General features: G+C 44.2%; 1 protein-coding gene across 7 annotated transcripts in view; it reads left to right on the forward strand.

Annotated features, from left to right (window-relative positions):
- The window catches only part of PTP4A2 (protein tyrosine phosphatase 4A2), a 51,690-nt gene extending 46,041 nt beyond the window's left edge, over nt 1-5,649 (forward strand). For all 7 annotated transcript variants that reach the window (XM_087939540.1, XM_087939541.1, XM_026702701.2 and 4 more), the window contains 3 exons: nt 1,053-1,183; nt 2,750-2,824; nt 5,368-5,649. In XM_087939540.1, the coding sequence (XP_087795666.1) occupies nt 1,053-1,183; nt 2,750-2,824; nt 5,368-5,476 (315 nt within the window). In that variant the 3' untranslated portion in view covers nt 5,477-5,649. The remainder of the gene's footprint in view (nt 1-1,052; nt 1,184-2,749; nt 2,825-5,367) is intronic.
- The last annotated feature ends 6,444 nt before the right edge of the window (nt 5,650-12,093 follow it).

Raw genomic sequence — 12,093 nt, forward strand, 5'->3', positions numbered from 1 at the left:
GTGACTATTATTATGAGACAACCCAGGAGCAAATTACAGCATACAGAGACTTAAACATTTAACAGTGGTTTATATACAACAGTTATACACAGACATATACATGGTAGGCAAATACCTTCTTAACTCTACACGGAGAAACTCTGCACTGGATACAGGACACAAGGAGAGAGAACATGCCCTCTAATGGCTGCCTATATATAAACACCTCTTAAAGGGGTAGAACCCATCCCCAGTCTTAAAGGGAAATAACCATGCTATGCTGCTTCATTCTTGGAGTATATCGTATTTATTATATTCCCGAATCTGGTTCCTAGGTTCATATTATAGATTTGCTGTATCATACATTTCCAATTTAGATTATCAAATGCCTTCTGGGCATCCAGAAAAACAAGGGCCACTTGTTTCTCCAGATGTGCTTCGTAACATTCCAAAATGTCTAATACTATCCTTAAGCTATTCCTGATATATCTGGATGGCAAAAAACCGTTTTGATCCGAATGGATGTATTGATTCAATAATCTCTTTATTCTATTTGCTATTATGGTCGTAAATATTTTATAATATTTTATATATGCTGGTTGATTCTTATTACATCAGTTTATATTGCATCAGCTTCATTGCTGGTTGGCTCTTAAATCCCAAGACCTTAATACCTTTTCAATCATCTGGTCATTAGCACTCTCTCGAAGAGCTGTTGAGACCACTTGGGGGGCTCTCTCTGCCCTCTGAGTCACCTGAATCAGAGTGCAAATGGATATGGAATCTTCTTGGAACTGCTGAAAGTTGAGTTGTCTTCTGAAAAAAGCACCTTTGAGGCAACCATGTTCCGATGACTGAGAATCTCTGTAGACATTTCTTCTGATGATTGGTCCATTCAGATAGCTTTCATGCCTAAAGTGAGACTAGAACCCATTGTCTCCTGGTGATTGGCCCAAAGTCACCCAGACAGCTTTCATGTCTAAGACTGGACTAGAACTTGTGAGCTCCCAGTTTCTTGCCAGGTGTCTTTACCATCAGACCAAACTGGATATTCCTCTTCTTCTGTTTCCAAGGACTGGCCGTTTGATGACGGAGCCCCGCCCCCTGGTGAAATTGTGGAGGACTGGCTCAACCTGTTGAAAACCAAATTCCGTGAGGAGCCAGGCTGCTGTGTTGCTGTGCACTGTGTGGCAGGATTGGGAAGGTAAGCATTGTCTTACATTAGAACAGGAAAACTAACTAATACTGTTTTGTGTGGGGGGGTGGGTGCTGAAGGGGGTGGGATAGAGTAAAAAGGTAAATTGAATGAGGCTGTGCTTAGCTTAGCAAAGTTGAGATTTATCTGTGTGGTTTTCTATGAAAGGGGGTCTTACTTTGTAACACTGTTTCGGGCTTACTGTGGTTTTGACAGGAAATATTCTTGCCCACTTACGTCAGATATACTGTTTAAACTTACTTATCCCTTTGTCAGATACCAGTGGATGAATGTGGCCCAGTCTCTTTTGAGGGTTAGGGTTAAAGTGAAGGCAGCTGCCTGTCAATAGGCATATGTTTGTCTGCAGAAAGGTGACTAGTCAACTCCTTAAATTTCTGCCTTACCTCTGAGCAACTGCACATAAAATAAATAGTAAACTAACCTATTTGTACAGCAGTATGCCTCTTCCAAAGAGATTTTTCCCTTAGAAGGGTTCTGGGTTGGCACACATACATTGTTTTTCCTTCATTAAGCTAATCTTTAACCATGTAAAGTCTTTCAGTTTCCAATTTATTCTTTCAAAACTTTAGGACATTATAAAGCATGAGAATCAATCTGCCAGTACTAAAGTATAGACCTCTGACATTCCTCGGAGGGACACGGATAATTCTTGGGGTTTTGCTTGAAAATAATTTACCTTAGTTTAGCTACACCTCTAAATAATCTGTCTCCTCTCAGTAGGTGCCCCTGTGTGTGCATGGTCACTAGAGGTTTAACATGAAACAAGGCTGGTCTGAGGTTCCTGTGGGTATCTGGGGCTTAAAACACTCCAGAATATTCAGAAGAGTCCGACTGTTTCAAACTTGAAATATCTATTTTCAGCTTGAAACATTTTGAAGAGTGCTAATATACGCAGTAGCCTGCATTAGTGTGTTGAGCCTCGGGCTGTTGGTGGAGGATTGTCTGATTTGGTGTTAAGACTTCCTTTTTATGCTAATGGCCTGTGATATCGCCATCTTAAGATATCAGTATCTTAACTGATTATACCTTTCTGAGTACTAAGTAATGCAAAGGATGGATGGGTTAAGCCCAGAGTGCCTACAACTGTTAGCAGAGATAACCCAAGTGGCCTCAACAGTGCTCCGAGAGAGTGCTAATGACCAGATGACTGAAAGGGAATCTATATACTTCCATCCCCTGCCACCTCTATCCACTCAGAATTGAAGTTTCTTGGATGAGAAGTGAAATGGAAAAAACAAAGTCCAGTTGCCTTTTGAATGAGTGCCAGCTCATTAAAAATTGTACCTAATTACCAAGCAAAGGTATCTTTATTTTCTTACCCATGTCTCATTTATTTGTACTGAGCTGTTTTAGCAAAAGGTACAAACCATAGTTATATCACTTCTGTTTGGCACCCAGAAAACCACGGACTTGGACTTGAATCGAGATCAGAACAGGTATCCTGTTGCTGCAAGGCAAAAACTGTCTTGGCCCAATGGCTATGCTAATTGGATTTATTTCTGAATGTTTATTGGACCAATTTTAAATCTGTCTTAATATTTCATGTCCTTCCAGAGCTCCAGTTCTGGTTGCCCTTGCACTCATTGAATGTGGAATGAAGTATGAGGACGCTGTGCAGTTTATAAGACAGTGAGTGGGGTTGATCTTCTGGGGTATTCTGTCTCCTCCTGCCTTGCTTTCTGTTTAAGTTTTTGTCTTGAGGAAGTTTCTGTCACAGTGGTTGAAGTAATTATTTCTGATTTTGTGCAGAGGCAGCTGTGAAAAAAACTTAGTTCAGACTTCTTCCCAGCTGATGAGTAGAAAACAAGGATTTGTGCTTGAGGTTTCTGCTGGTACTAGAGAATGTCCCCTAAAGCAGTGGCCCCCAACCTTTTTTTGTGCCACGGCCTGGTACCGGCATCACAAAATGATCCACGGCCAGGTACCGGCATAAGCATGCATGGCAAGGCGAGCTGAGCGACCGGCCAGCCAGCCGTCCCCCGCTTCTCCCCGCCACCTTCAATTCCTCCTCTGTACCTTTTTTGTGCTTTTTTGATCTCCTCCGCCATCGGGACGGCTCTTCGTTCAAAGCCGCCCCCCCCCCCCCCTTCGATGAAACCAAGGCGCGAGGATTCCTTCAGGACCCAAACGCCACTTTCCAACCAGAAAAGCTCACCTGGAAGCACTTTCTGTCGAAACAAGATGGTGGCGCCCAGCAAACCAGCGGCCCAGTAGAAAATGATCCACGGACCGATACCGGTCCGGGGCCCGGTGGTTGGGGACCCCTGCCCTAAAGGACATACAAGCTTTGGCAAAAGAGCACCTTAATGCTGACTTCTTGTCTTGATTCCTTGGGATTTTGACCAGCTTCTTTGGAATACTTGGCCAATACAACCAGTCTGGATGGGAGAGTTTCCCTGCTTAAGATTCTTGGTCCAGGCGATAATGGTACATTTTCCAGAGAAACCTAAGTTGTCTGTGCAGAAAGTGCCCTTTAGGACAGGGGTCGCCAACCTTTTGGACCTCAGGGACCACCAGACTCATAATTTTAAATCCCATGGACCAGGGACCCTGGGAAAATCCAAAAAAAAAAAAAGTCTGCAGGAAAATTCCCCACCCCATTTTCCTACCAATCAATCATTTTTTGGGGGGGGAGGGGATCGCAGGATACCGTCTCCAGCTCCATTCTCAGGCGGGGGGGGGAGGGGAGAAACTTTTGGCTTCATGCAAGGAAAGCAGCAGCAGCAGCAGAAGTCCTCTTTTCTCTCCCCCAAACTCGGCCAGAAATTAGTCTTTGCGGGTGCAGCCTCTTGGAGCAGGAGGCCTTGCAGGGTCCCCAAGACTCATTTCTGGCAGAGTTTGGGGGAGAGAAAGAAAGACTTTTGCTGCTTTCCTTGTGTGCAGCCAAAAGCAGAAGAAGAAAGAAGCAGAAAGAAGCAGCCAGGCCAGGGGAGTGGGGCGAGTTCCCCCTCTCCTCCCTTTCCCCCCCCTCCACTCACTACCTCCTGTTTGCAATGCAAGCAACGCAAGCTTTGTATTCCCATGCGCCATGTGGGCAGCGCAGCCTTGGGTTCCCGCGCAGCCTGGATTAATTGCTTTGGGGGTGAGATTTCTCTGTGGGCCACCAAAATTTTCTCACAGACCACCAGTGGTCCCTAGCCCACTGGTTGGTGACCACTGCTTTAGGAGGTAATCCCTACAGCATTTAACTGAAGAAAAAGGCTGCTGCTAGCAAAGGTAGCCTGGTTTTCTCTTAATATGCCACACGTTCCTAATTTAAGGATTTATCTCACCAATCCAGCTTTGGTTGTAAAATATTGTTTTAATTGCATCTTTCCTCTAAGACGTTTGGCAAATGAGGCTCCCCCCAAACATCCCATTTTATCCTAAAACTTCCGATACAGATTTGGCTTATGGACTCTTCTCTTTCTCCTTGCAAAAGAAGAAATTTATTTATTAAATGTATATGCTACCTGCCTAAAGCGACTCTCGGTGTGGTTTGCAATAATACAAAAGCATGATATAAAAGCATTACAAATAAGTTTAGCAAATAGATAAATGGTTAAGACCAAGAGAGTGGAGAGCACAGGGATAGACATTGGTCTCTAACTCTCATCAGCCACCTCCAGCAACGTGCATCCCCAGCAGGACCACAAGCCAGCTGGCACAGGCAAGCTTTAAGGCTCCTTTGGAAGGGTGGAAGTGGATCTAGGCTTTGGGGACAAGATGTTCCAGAGGTTCTTCTCCTTGACTTCACTAGCCGAAATTCCTCACTGACAGGAAGAAGGCCTCTTCTGCTGGAGGAAGCGGAGCAGACCAAAGCCATTAGGGGGAGGGGGTTCCCCAGATAATCTGGCCCAGTGCCATGAAGGGCTTTAAAGGTGATAACTGACACTTTGAACCTGGAAGCAAACTGGCAATCAATGCAGCCGCATTGCTGGGTCTCCCCTGTTGTTGAATTAATGCAGGTAGCGATCAACTAAATTGCAGGCTTAATACAGTCTGTGGATCCACTTGCCCTTGTGTGCACATATGCCAATAACTTTGTCTGTCTTGTGTCTTGCTGTCATTGGGATAATAGAGCGGAAGGGCTGAATGCAAAGCAGTTTTCAATTCTCCACACTTGGGGCTATTCTGTTTTAGTCATGGACTCAGCCATTATACACTAACGCCTGGAATCTCTTGTATTTCAGGAAGAGGAGAGGAGCCTTCAATTCTAAACAGCTGCTCTATCTTGAGAAATACCGACCGAAGATGAGGTTACGCTTGAGAGATGCCAACGGGCACTGCATTGTGCAGTAAGCCAAGTCCCTTTGTGATGTCTTTGGCGCTATCATGGCTGTCTTTCTGGACTTGTGGAATCTGGAATTGTAATTCTTGCATTGAGCGACATCCTGGCCATCGTGGAGTCAGGGCTCCTCTGCCTTTCTCCTAATGATAATGATTGTGATAAAAAATAAAATTAAAACAAAACATTTCAGTGCAGGATTGTCTTCTCATGTTAGTCTGATCATCTGCCAAGCGATGGGAGTTTCCTTACTTTTCTGTATTTTTAACCTTTTTTGGTGGAAGAAACCAAAATGATTTTATGTTTTGAGGAACACCGGAGTATGTGCAGAAAATTTGTAATGGTGGAGTAGGACGGGGAGCCCTAATGAGGCCCTAGCCTGAATTTATTATTATTTTTTAGTTTTAGAAGTGGTTTCTCTTTCATTTTGTTGAAACCTGAAAGATAGAATTGGAGTTTCGTATGGTCCATATGAGTGAGCAACAGTCTTAAACCCTGTGGGGTGCTCTTAGAAATAGTGTGATATATGTATGTGTCTAAGTTTGCTGGCAACTGGTTGTTTGTACCAGGGAGGGACAGGCAGCATCAGTAAATCTGATATTCTGGGCTAAAGCCCTTAACTAGGTGTTATCTACAAGTATCTTTCAGTTTACACCTGAAAAGGCACCAGGAAGAAGGCTGGGGTGTGGGCTCATTTCATAAATGCTGGTGGTTGTGATACATTTAACAGTGATGTTTCATGCTCTTATTATGCAGATGTCCAAATTACATGATGGTGGGTATTTCTGATGTTGTCTTCAGTGCTGAGATATATTGCTCAACATTTGTCTACAGTTACATGTTATCTAAATGTTTTGAGTTAGAAGTTAACTTCCTGCAATTTAAGCAGAAAAAAAAAATATCTTCCAGCAAAGAGAGAGACTGAATGTTTTTGGTGAAAACAGTTAAAATGCCAACTATCATCCAGGGCGGATGAAAAGATGGTACGTTTCCTGCCTGGAGAGATCTGAACAGTTGAGTCAAGCCTCAAGTCTTCCCATGCGGCTTTTCCATCCCTTGGCATCCTGAGCTCCCAATGCCTGCGGGCGTTTTTCCAGCTTAGCCTCTCATAGAGTTCACCTTAACCACTGATTGCCTTGTTTTTAACTTTTCACCAGGATCTTAAGGGAGACTTGCTGATCACACGCTGTCAATGCCTCATATGTTTATGTTGTCATTGTGTAAAATATGGGGAAACTGGGCTCAGTTTTGATTACTGATTTTGATTAGGAAAGGCAGGAAGTTTTGCTTGTACGTTTGTTCATTTTAAGTTACTTATCTGCCAAATTGCTTCAGTTAAACTGAGTTGTTCGTCTTCCAGCTCAGTTTTGCTTTTTAAAATGTGTTTGCTGAAGATTTTTAATTTATATTCTTCAGTCTTTGTGCAGCCTCAGGCTCCAGTGAGTTCCTCCAGCTGCTCTGTCAGTGAACACAGACAAGGCCTTCCAGCTCTCTCCAACAGGGTATCTCATGGTTATATTGTGCTGAATCACTTGATATACAGTAGTCCTTTTAAATATTTTGAGTCTAAAAATCATTAAAGCTTCCTGACAAACTTGTGTGAAAGCTGATTGTGATCATAATGCCACTCAAATCTCAATGTGGGTGGCCCTGGAGTGCAATCCTATGCATGCTGATTGAGAACTTCTTTAAATGTAGGGAAACTGACACCCCTGAATGTTTGTAAGATTGCAGTTTTGACTGGTTTCAGTTTGTAAATCTATAAGTCCCAAATGCCAGATTCCTTGATACTTTGTTTTTTACATTGTTGTAAAACATACAAGTGTTCAGAGCGGCATGTCTTACATTTAAGAAAGATCATGTTTACCTGGAAGCATAATTCTAAGAAGAAAAAAAATAGAGATGTCTTTCCTTATTTCCTGCTCTGGCTGTCACACATGTGCATAAAAGTACACATCCTTGTAATCAGATCTGATTTCCTCCAAAAAATCTTATTTTGACCAAAAAGTACTGCAACATAATGTGTTGAAGTCAGATTTTTTAAAAATTCCTAAAGTTCTGCCCTAAACTTGTAAAATAATTGGATTTCTTTTCTTTTCCCTATGTATAGTTTTGTTCTCCCCTTTCAGTTTCACTGTATTGTATTACAGTATATTAGCTTGTATTTCAAACCTAGCAGAACTGATTGGGGGGGGGTGGGGGAGCGGTTCGGTATACAGGGCTACACATTCTGTCCTAGAATAGAAATGCTGGAGCTTCAATGTGAGCCGAGCTTAATAGGCACAATTTCTGGTTTAGCACTTGAAACATAGTGCAATAAAGTTCTTCCTGTAAAGTTTCCTCCTGGCTTCTTAGTGAGTTTGTTACAAGGATCAGCTGTCGGGTTAGGGCAGAAGTCCAGATAATGAAAGAACTTAAAAAAGATTTGCTGCCTCCTCCTGGAAAACATATGACTTCAATTTTTTTATTTCTTCTGTGTTAGACCCAATGGCATTTCAGAGAAAATGATCCACTCTGAACCTTTGATCTTGCCTTTAGGAAATACCAAATCAATCAATTTACTTACTGGTAATTAAAGAGTCTAGTAAAGAGAAGGACAAGGGGAGACAGGATAGCAGTCTTCCAATATTTGAGGGGCTGCCACAGAGAGGAGAAAGGGGGTCAAGCTATTTTCTAAAGTGCCTGTAATCCAGACAAAGGAACAATGGATGGAAACTGAACAAGGAGAGGCTCAACCTGGAAATAAGGAGAAACTTTCTGACAGTGAGAACAATCAACCAATGGAACAGAAGTTGCCTTCAGAAGTTGTGGGAGCGCCATCACTGGAAGCTTTCAAAAAGAGACTGGACTGCCATCATTTTTGTCAGAAATGGTGTAGGGTCTTCCGCGTGGGCGGGCGTTGGACTAGATGACCTATAAGGTCCCTTCCAACTCTGATTATCTGTTATCTGTTAATTCCCAAACTTCTGATTCTGAAAAGCCTTTTTGTTAGGAATTCATGTAATTCATTTTTGGATAGCTATCACCTGTCCTTCAGAGGATTGTGGGGATGAAGGAAGTTTGTGTGCCTGTATCTGGTGCTGCCTGAATCTCTTTACTTGAAGAATAATATTGGATGCTGTCAGAATCTCTTTTTTTCAAGATTCAGAAGCCATTCCATAATTACAACAGTCACATAAATGCTGTGCTACATACACCGAGGAGTTTATCAGCTTGAATGTTAAACCCAACACATCCTGCCTTAAATGTCTGAACTTTCACTTCAAGATCTGGGCATTCCTTAGTTACTGGACTGATTTGATGCAAAAAACATGAACTGAAGTGAGCTATGAATTAACCACATGCACTGTCAGATTTAGGCATACATTAAACAAGCCAAACTTAGGCCTCCCAATCCATCGGGCGCCTCAACATTTCAGAGATTTTTAAAAAATTTTATGTGGCGTTTATGTGTACTTTGCGTAGTAAATGTGAGGTTTTAAAATGGCTTTATATGTAATTAAAATGCACATTTTTTGTGGTGACCAAAGGTTCTGCTTTGCTACACATCTTTATGAGACTTTCCAGTGCAATTTTTTTTTAACAAGAGGGCCTTCAGGTTTTATATAGCTTAGGGAACAGGTGTCAAATTTGCCATGTCACATTGCCATCACATGACATCCTGCAATATTTCCCACCTTCGCAGAGCTGGGTGCCACCTGCACATGATGAATCCAGCCTGCAGGTCGCCTGTTTAACACCCTGGTTTATGGCCCCAAGTCTAAATCTGGCACTGACCCCATGGGCCAAGTTGCACAACAAACTAAGCTAAAATGTGGTTACCTGTTTTGCAGTTTGATGTGTCATGTAAACACAACTATCTGAGCTGCATTTAATTTTGGAAACCTGCTTTCTTGAAACTTTCCTTCACAAGAGCCAATCTCAGAACAGGAATTTAGGGTACAAGATCAGAATCTAATTGGTTTGTTTTGCTAATAACATTTAATTAGTCAAAGTAAGGCAACTGTAGCTATCTTGGGGCACCAAGGTTGTAGATGGAAGTAGATACTTCCATTCTCTGGGAGCATGACACTCTTGTTCCTTCAGTGCAAGACAACAGGAACTCAGCCAAAAATTGGTAGCTCAATTATCACTTCATAGTTTTATTCTATAGGGGTACATGCAGCTAAATATCCTTCACCCTGTTTTTTTTAATTCATGTCTCACTATGCCAAAACCAAACAACTCCCTGAAATAGTGTCAATCAGCTACTATCCTAATGTAACTGATGGCAGGTGGTTTAGGGTTGTAAACAACCAATCTGCATCAAATATACCACTGTTAGATATTTAATCTGCCTGCTTATTTCATGTCAGAGTCCTCAGTTGTTTTGTTTGAGCTTTGTGGCATGAATTATTTTATCTGATTATTCATATTGGTGCTCACCAGGCCGGGATACCAAAGGCAGGTGAACAGTTAATTCAGGCTCTTAGCGGGGAAAGGCAATCATCCCGCAACCAACAGATGGAAAGGCTTGGAGCAAGGTATGAGACCATTTAAAGCAGCGTCATCCTGCTTCCATTCTCCTCAGAGGTTGTCTTCAGCAGATCCTGACCAGTTCTGGAGAACCTGTAGCAGAAATTTTGAGTAGTTCTAATACCCCCCCTGACTGGCCCCACCAACCCTATCTATCCTCTGCCTCCTGAGTCCCACCTGATCGCCTGTATCTTTTGTTGCCCTGCACTGGAGAAATGAGCTGGAAAGCAGGTTAGTGGAGTGGGGCGGGAATGGGGTTTTGCAGTAAACTTCCCCTACCACCCCCATCAAGCCACCCCCAAAGAACCAGTAATACAAAAATTGAATCCCACCACTGATTGTCCCCCATTGCTTCGAGGCTCCTTTCAAGCTTGGCTCTAGGTCTCACCTGTTTCAGCCATTCCCTCCAAGCAGCGTGCCATCTTCCTCTCTCTCTCACACACACACACCCTTTGCGCCATTCAAACGCTGCCCAACTATTCCCCCAAAGGCCACCTTATTAGGCACTGGAGCTTCCAGATCTGAGCTGCATTTGGGGGTGGGGGGGGGAGAGGCTTCCATTCTTGGCTGTGGAACAGAAGTTGCCCTCGGAAGTTGTGGGAGCACCATCACTTGCGACTTTCAAGAAGAGACTGGACTGCCATCTGTCAGAAATGGTGTAGGGTCTCCCGCTTGGGGAGGGGGTTGGACTAGATGACCCACAAGGTCCCTTCCAACTCTGATTATGTGTTATCTAATGCAGGGGTCTCCAAGCTTGGCCACTTGAAACCGGGTGGACTTCAACTCCTTGCTGGCTGGGGAATTCTGGGAGTTGAAGTCCACCCGGCTTCAAGTGGCCAAGCTTGGAGACCCCTGATCTAATAATGATTGTCCGACTTCTACCGCCCCGATCTCTTACGTTTAGTTTTGATGATTTCCTTACAAAGTGAGCCACCCCCTCCCCGTCCTCAATTATACTGTACAAAATCCAAAGGAGACCCATGACCCAAAGAACCGGTTCAACGGGAGGGAGGAAACCACTAGGGGCGGCTCTGCTACGAGACCCAAGCCCTACCCACTCCTGCCTTCTGTGCCTTCCCCGGCTCCTGTCCGACGTTCCGTTTGAACACGTGGCGCGAAGCCCCGGCCAAGCCTTCCCGACGTCCCTCAGTTGCGTTTGGATTAAATCGCCACTCACGCGCTGCACGGGCGAGCATAACCCACCGATCCCTGCCGAAGAAACTCCGCTACTTACACGTGCTTACGCGTGGGGGCGGGCCGGAAGCGCTCAAGCCCCGCCCTCCTCCGCCTTATTGGCTTCTCGGGCAGGCCCCGCCCGCTCGCCCCGCCCACCTCTGGGGAATGCGGACTCGGCGTGGGCGGGGCGAGGGGTGTGGGCGGGGCGTTCCCCTGGTAGGATCAAAACTCCCTTTGTGAAGGAGGCGCGTGGGTTGTTCGCGGCTGGACTGGACGACCGTTGGGCTTTAAGCCGCCCGCTTGCGCCCCATCCTCCCCCTGCTCGGCTGCGGGGTCTTGCATTGGAAAAGGACGCAGCGTGGAGACCCCTCCGCCGGCTTCCCGCGGCTCGCTGTGGGAGGATGGGGCGCAATGAAATAACGTGTTTTTGATGCACCCTCATATAAAGATGCACCCTCCTTAAAGACATGGCCGAGATTTTACCCTCAGAGCTGGTAGAGATTACGGGGAGGGGACAAAATTGATAAAAGAAATAAGGGAGGAAGACTGCACTGCCTCTGTATTTGATTTTTCTTCTTTTCACAATACAGACTCCATAGTCTTTGAAGGATTGTGCAGAGAAAAGGACATGAAATAGCAATTGCCCTGCAAGGAAAGAATACACCGAGGAACCTTTTCCTTTTCATTACGAAAAGCATTAGTTGAAGAAATTACAAATGGAATTTACAGCACATCAATCCAAAAAAGCAGGAGCAAAGAAAGAAAACAGTGGAAAACAGATTGGTTTAACCTCAGAAATACTATCAACGTCTTGCAAACGCCGAAAGAAATCTCTAAAGCAGAATACAATAATAAAGGCATCTTTTGTACTGTTGAAAAATATCAACCATGAAAGAAAAGAAATGCATGAGGCTCCACGTGGAAAGCAGCTGGCACCACA

Source organism: Pseudonaja textilis, chromosome 10 (genome assembly GCF_049901715.1).
Source record: "Pseudonaja textilis isolate UNSWEBS1 chromosome 10, rPseTex1.2, whole genome shotgun sequence".
In the NCBI taxonomy this organism is placed as follows: domain Eukaryota; kingdom Metazoa; phylum Chordata; class Lepidosauria; order Squamata; family Elapidae; genus Pseudonaja; species Pseudonaja textilis.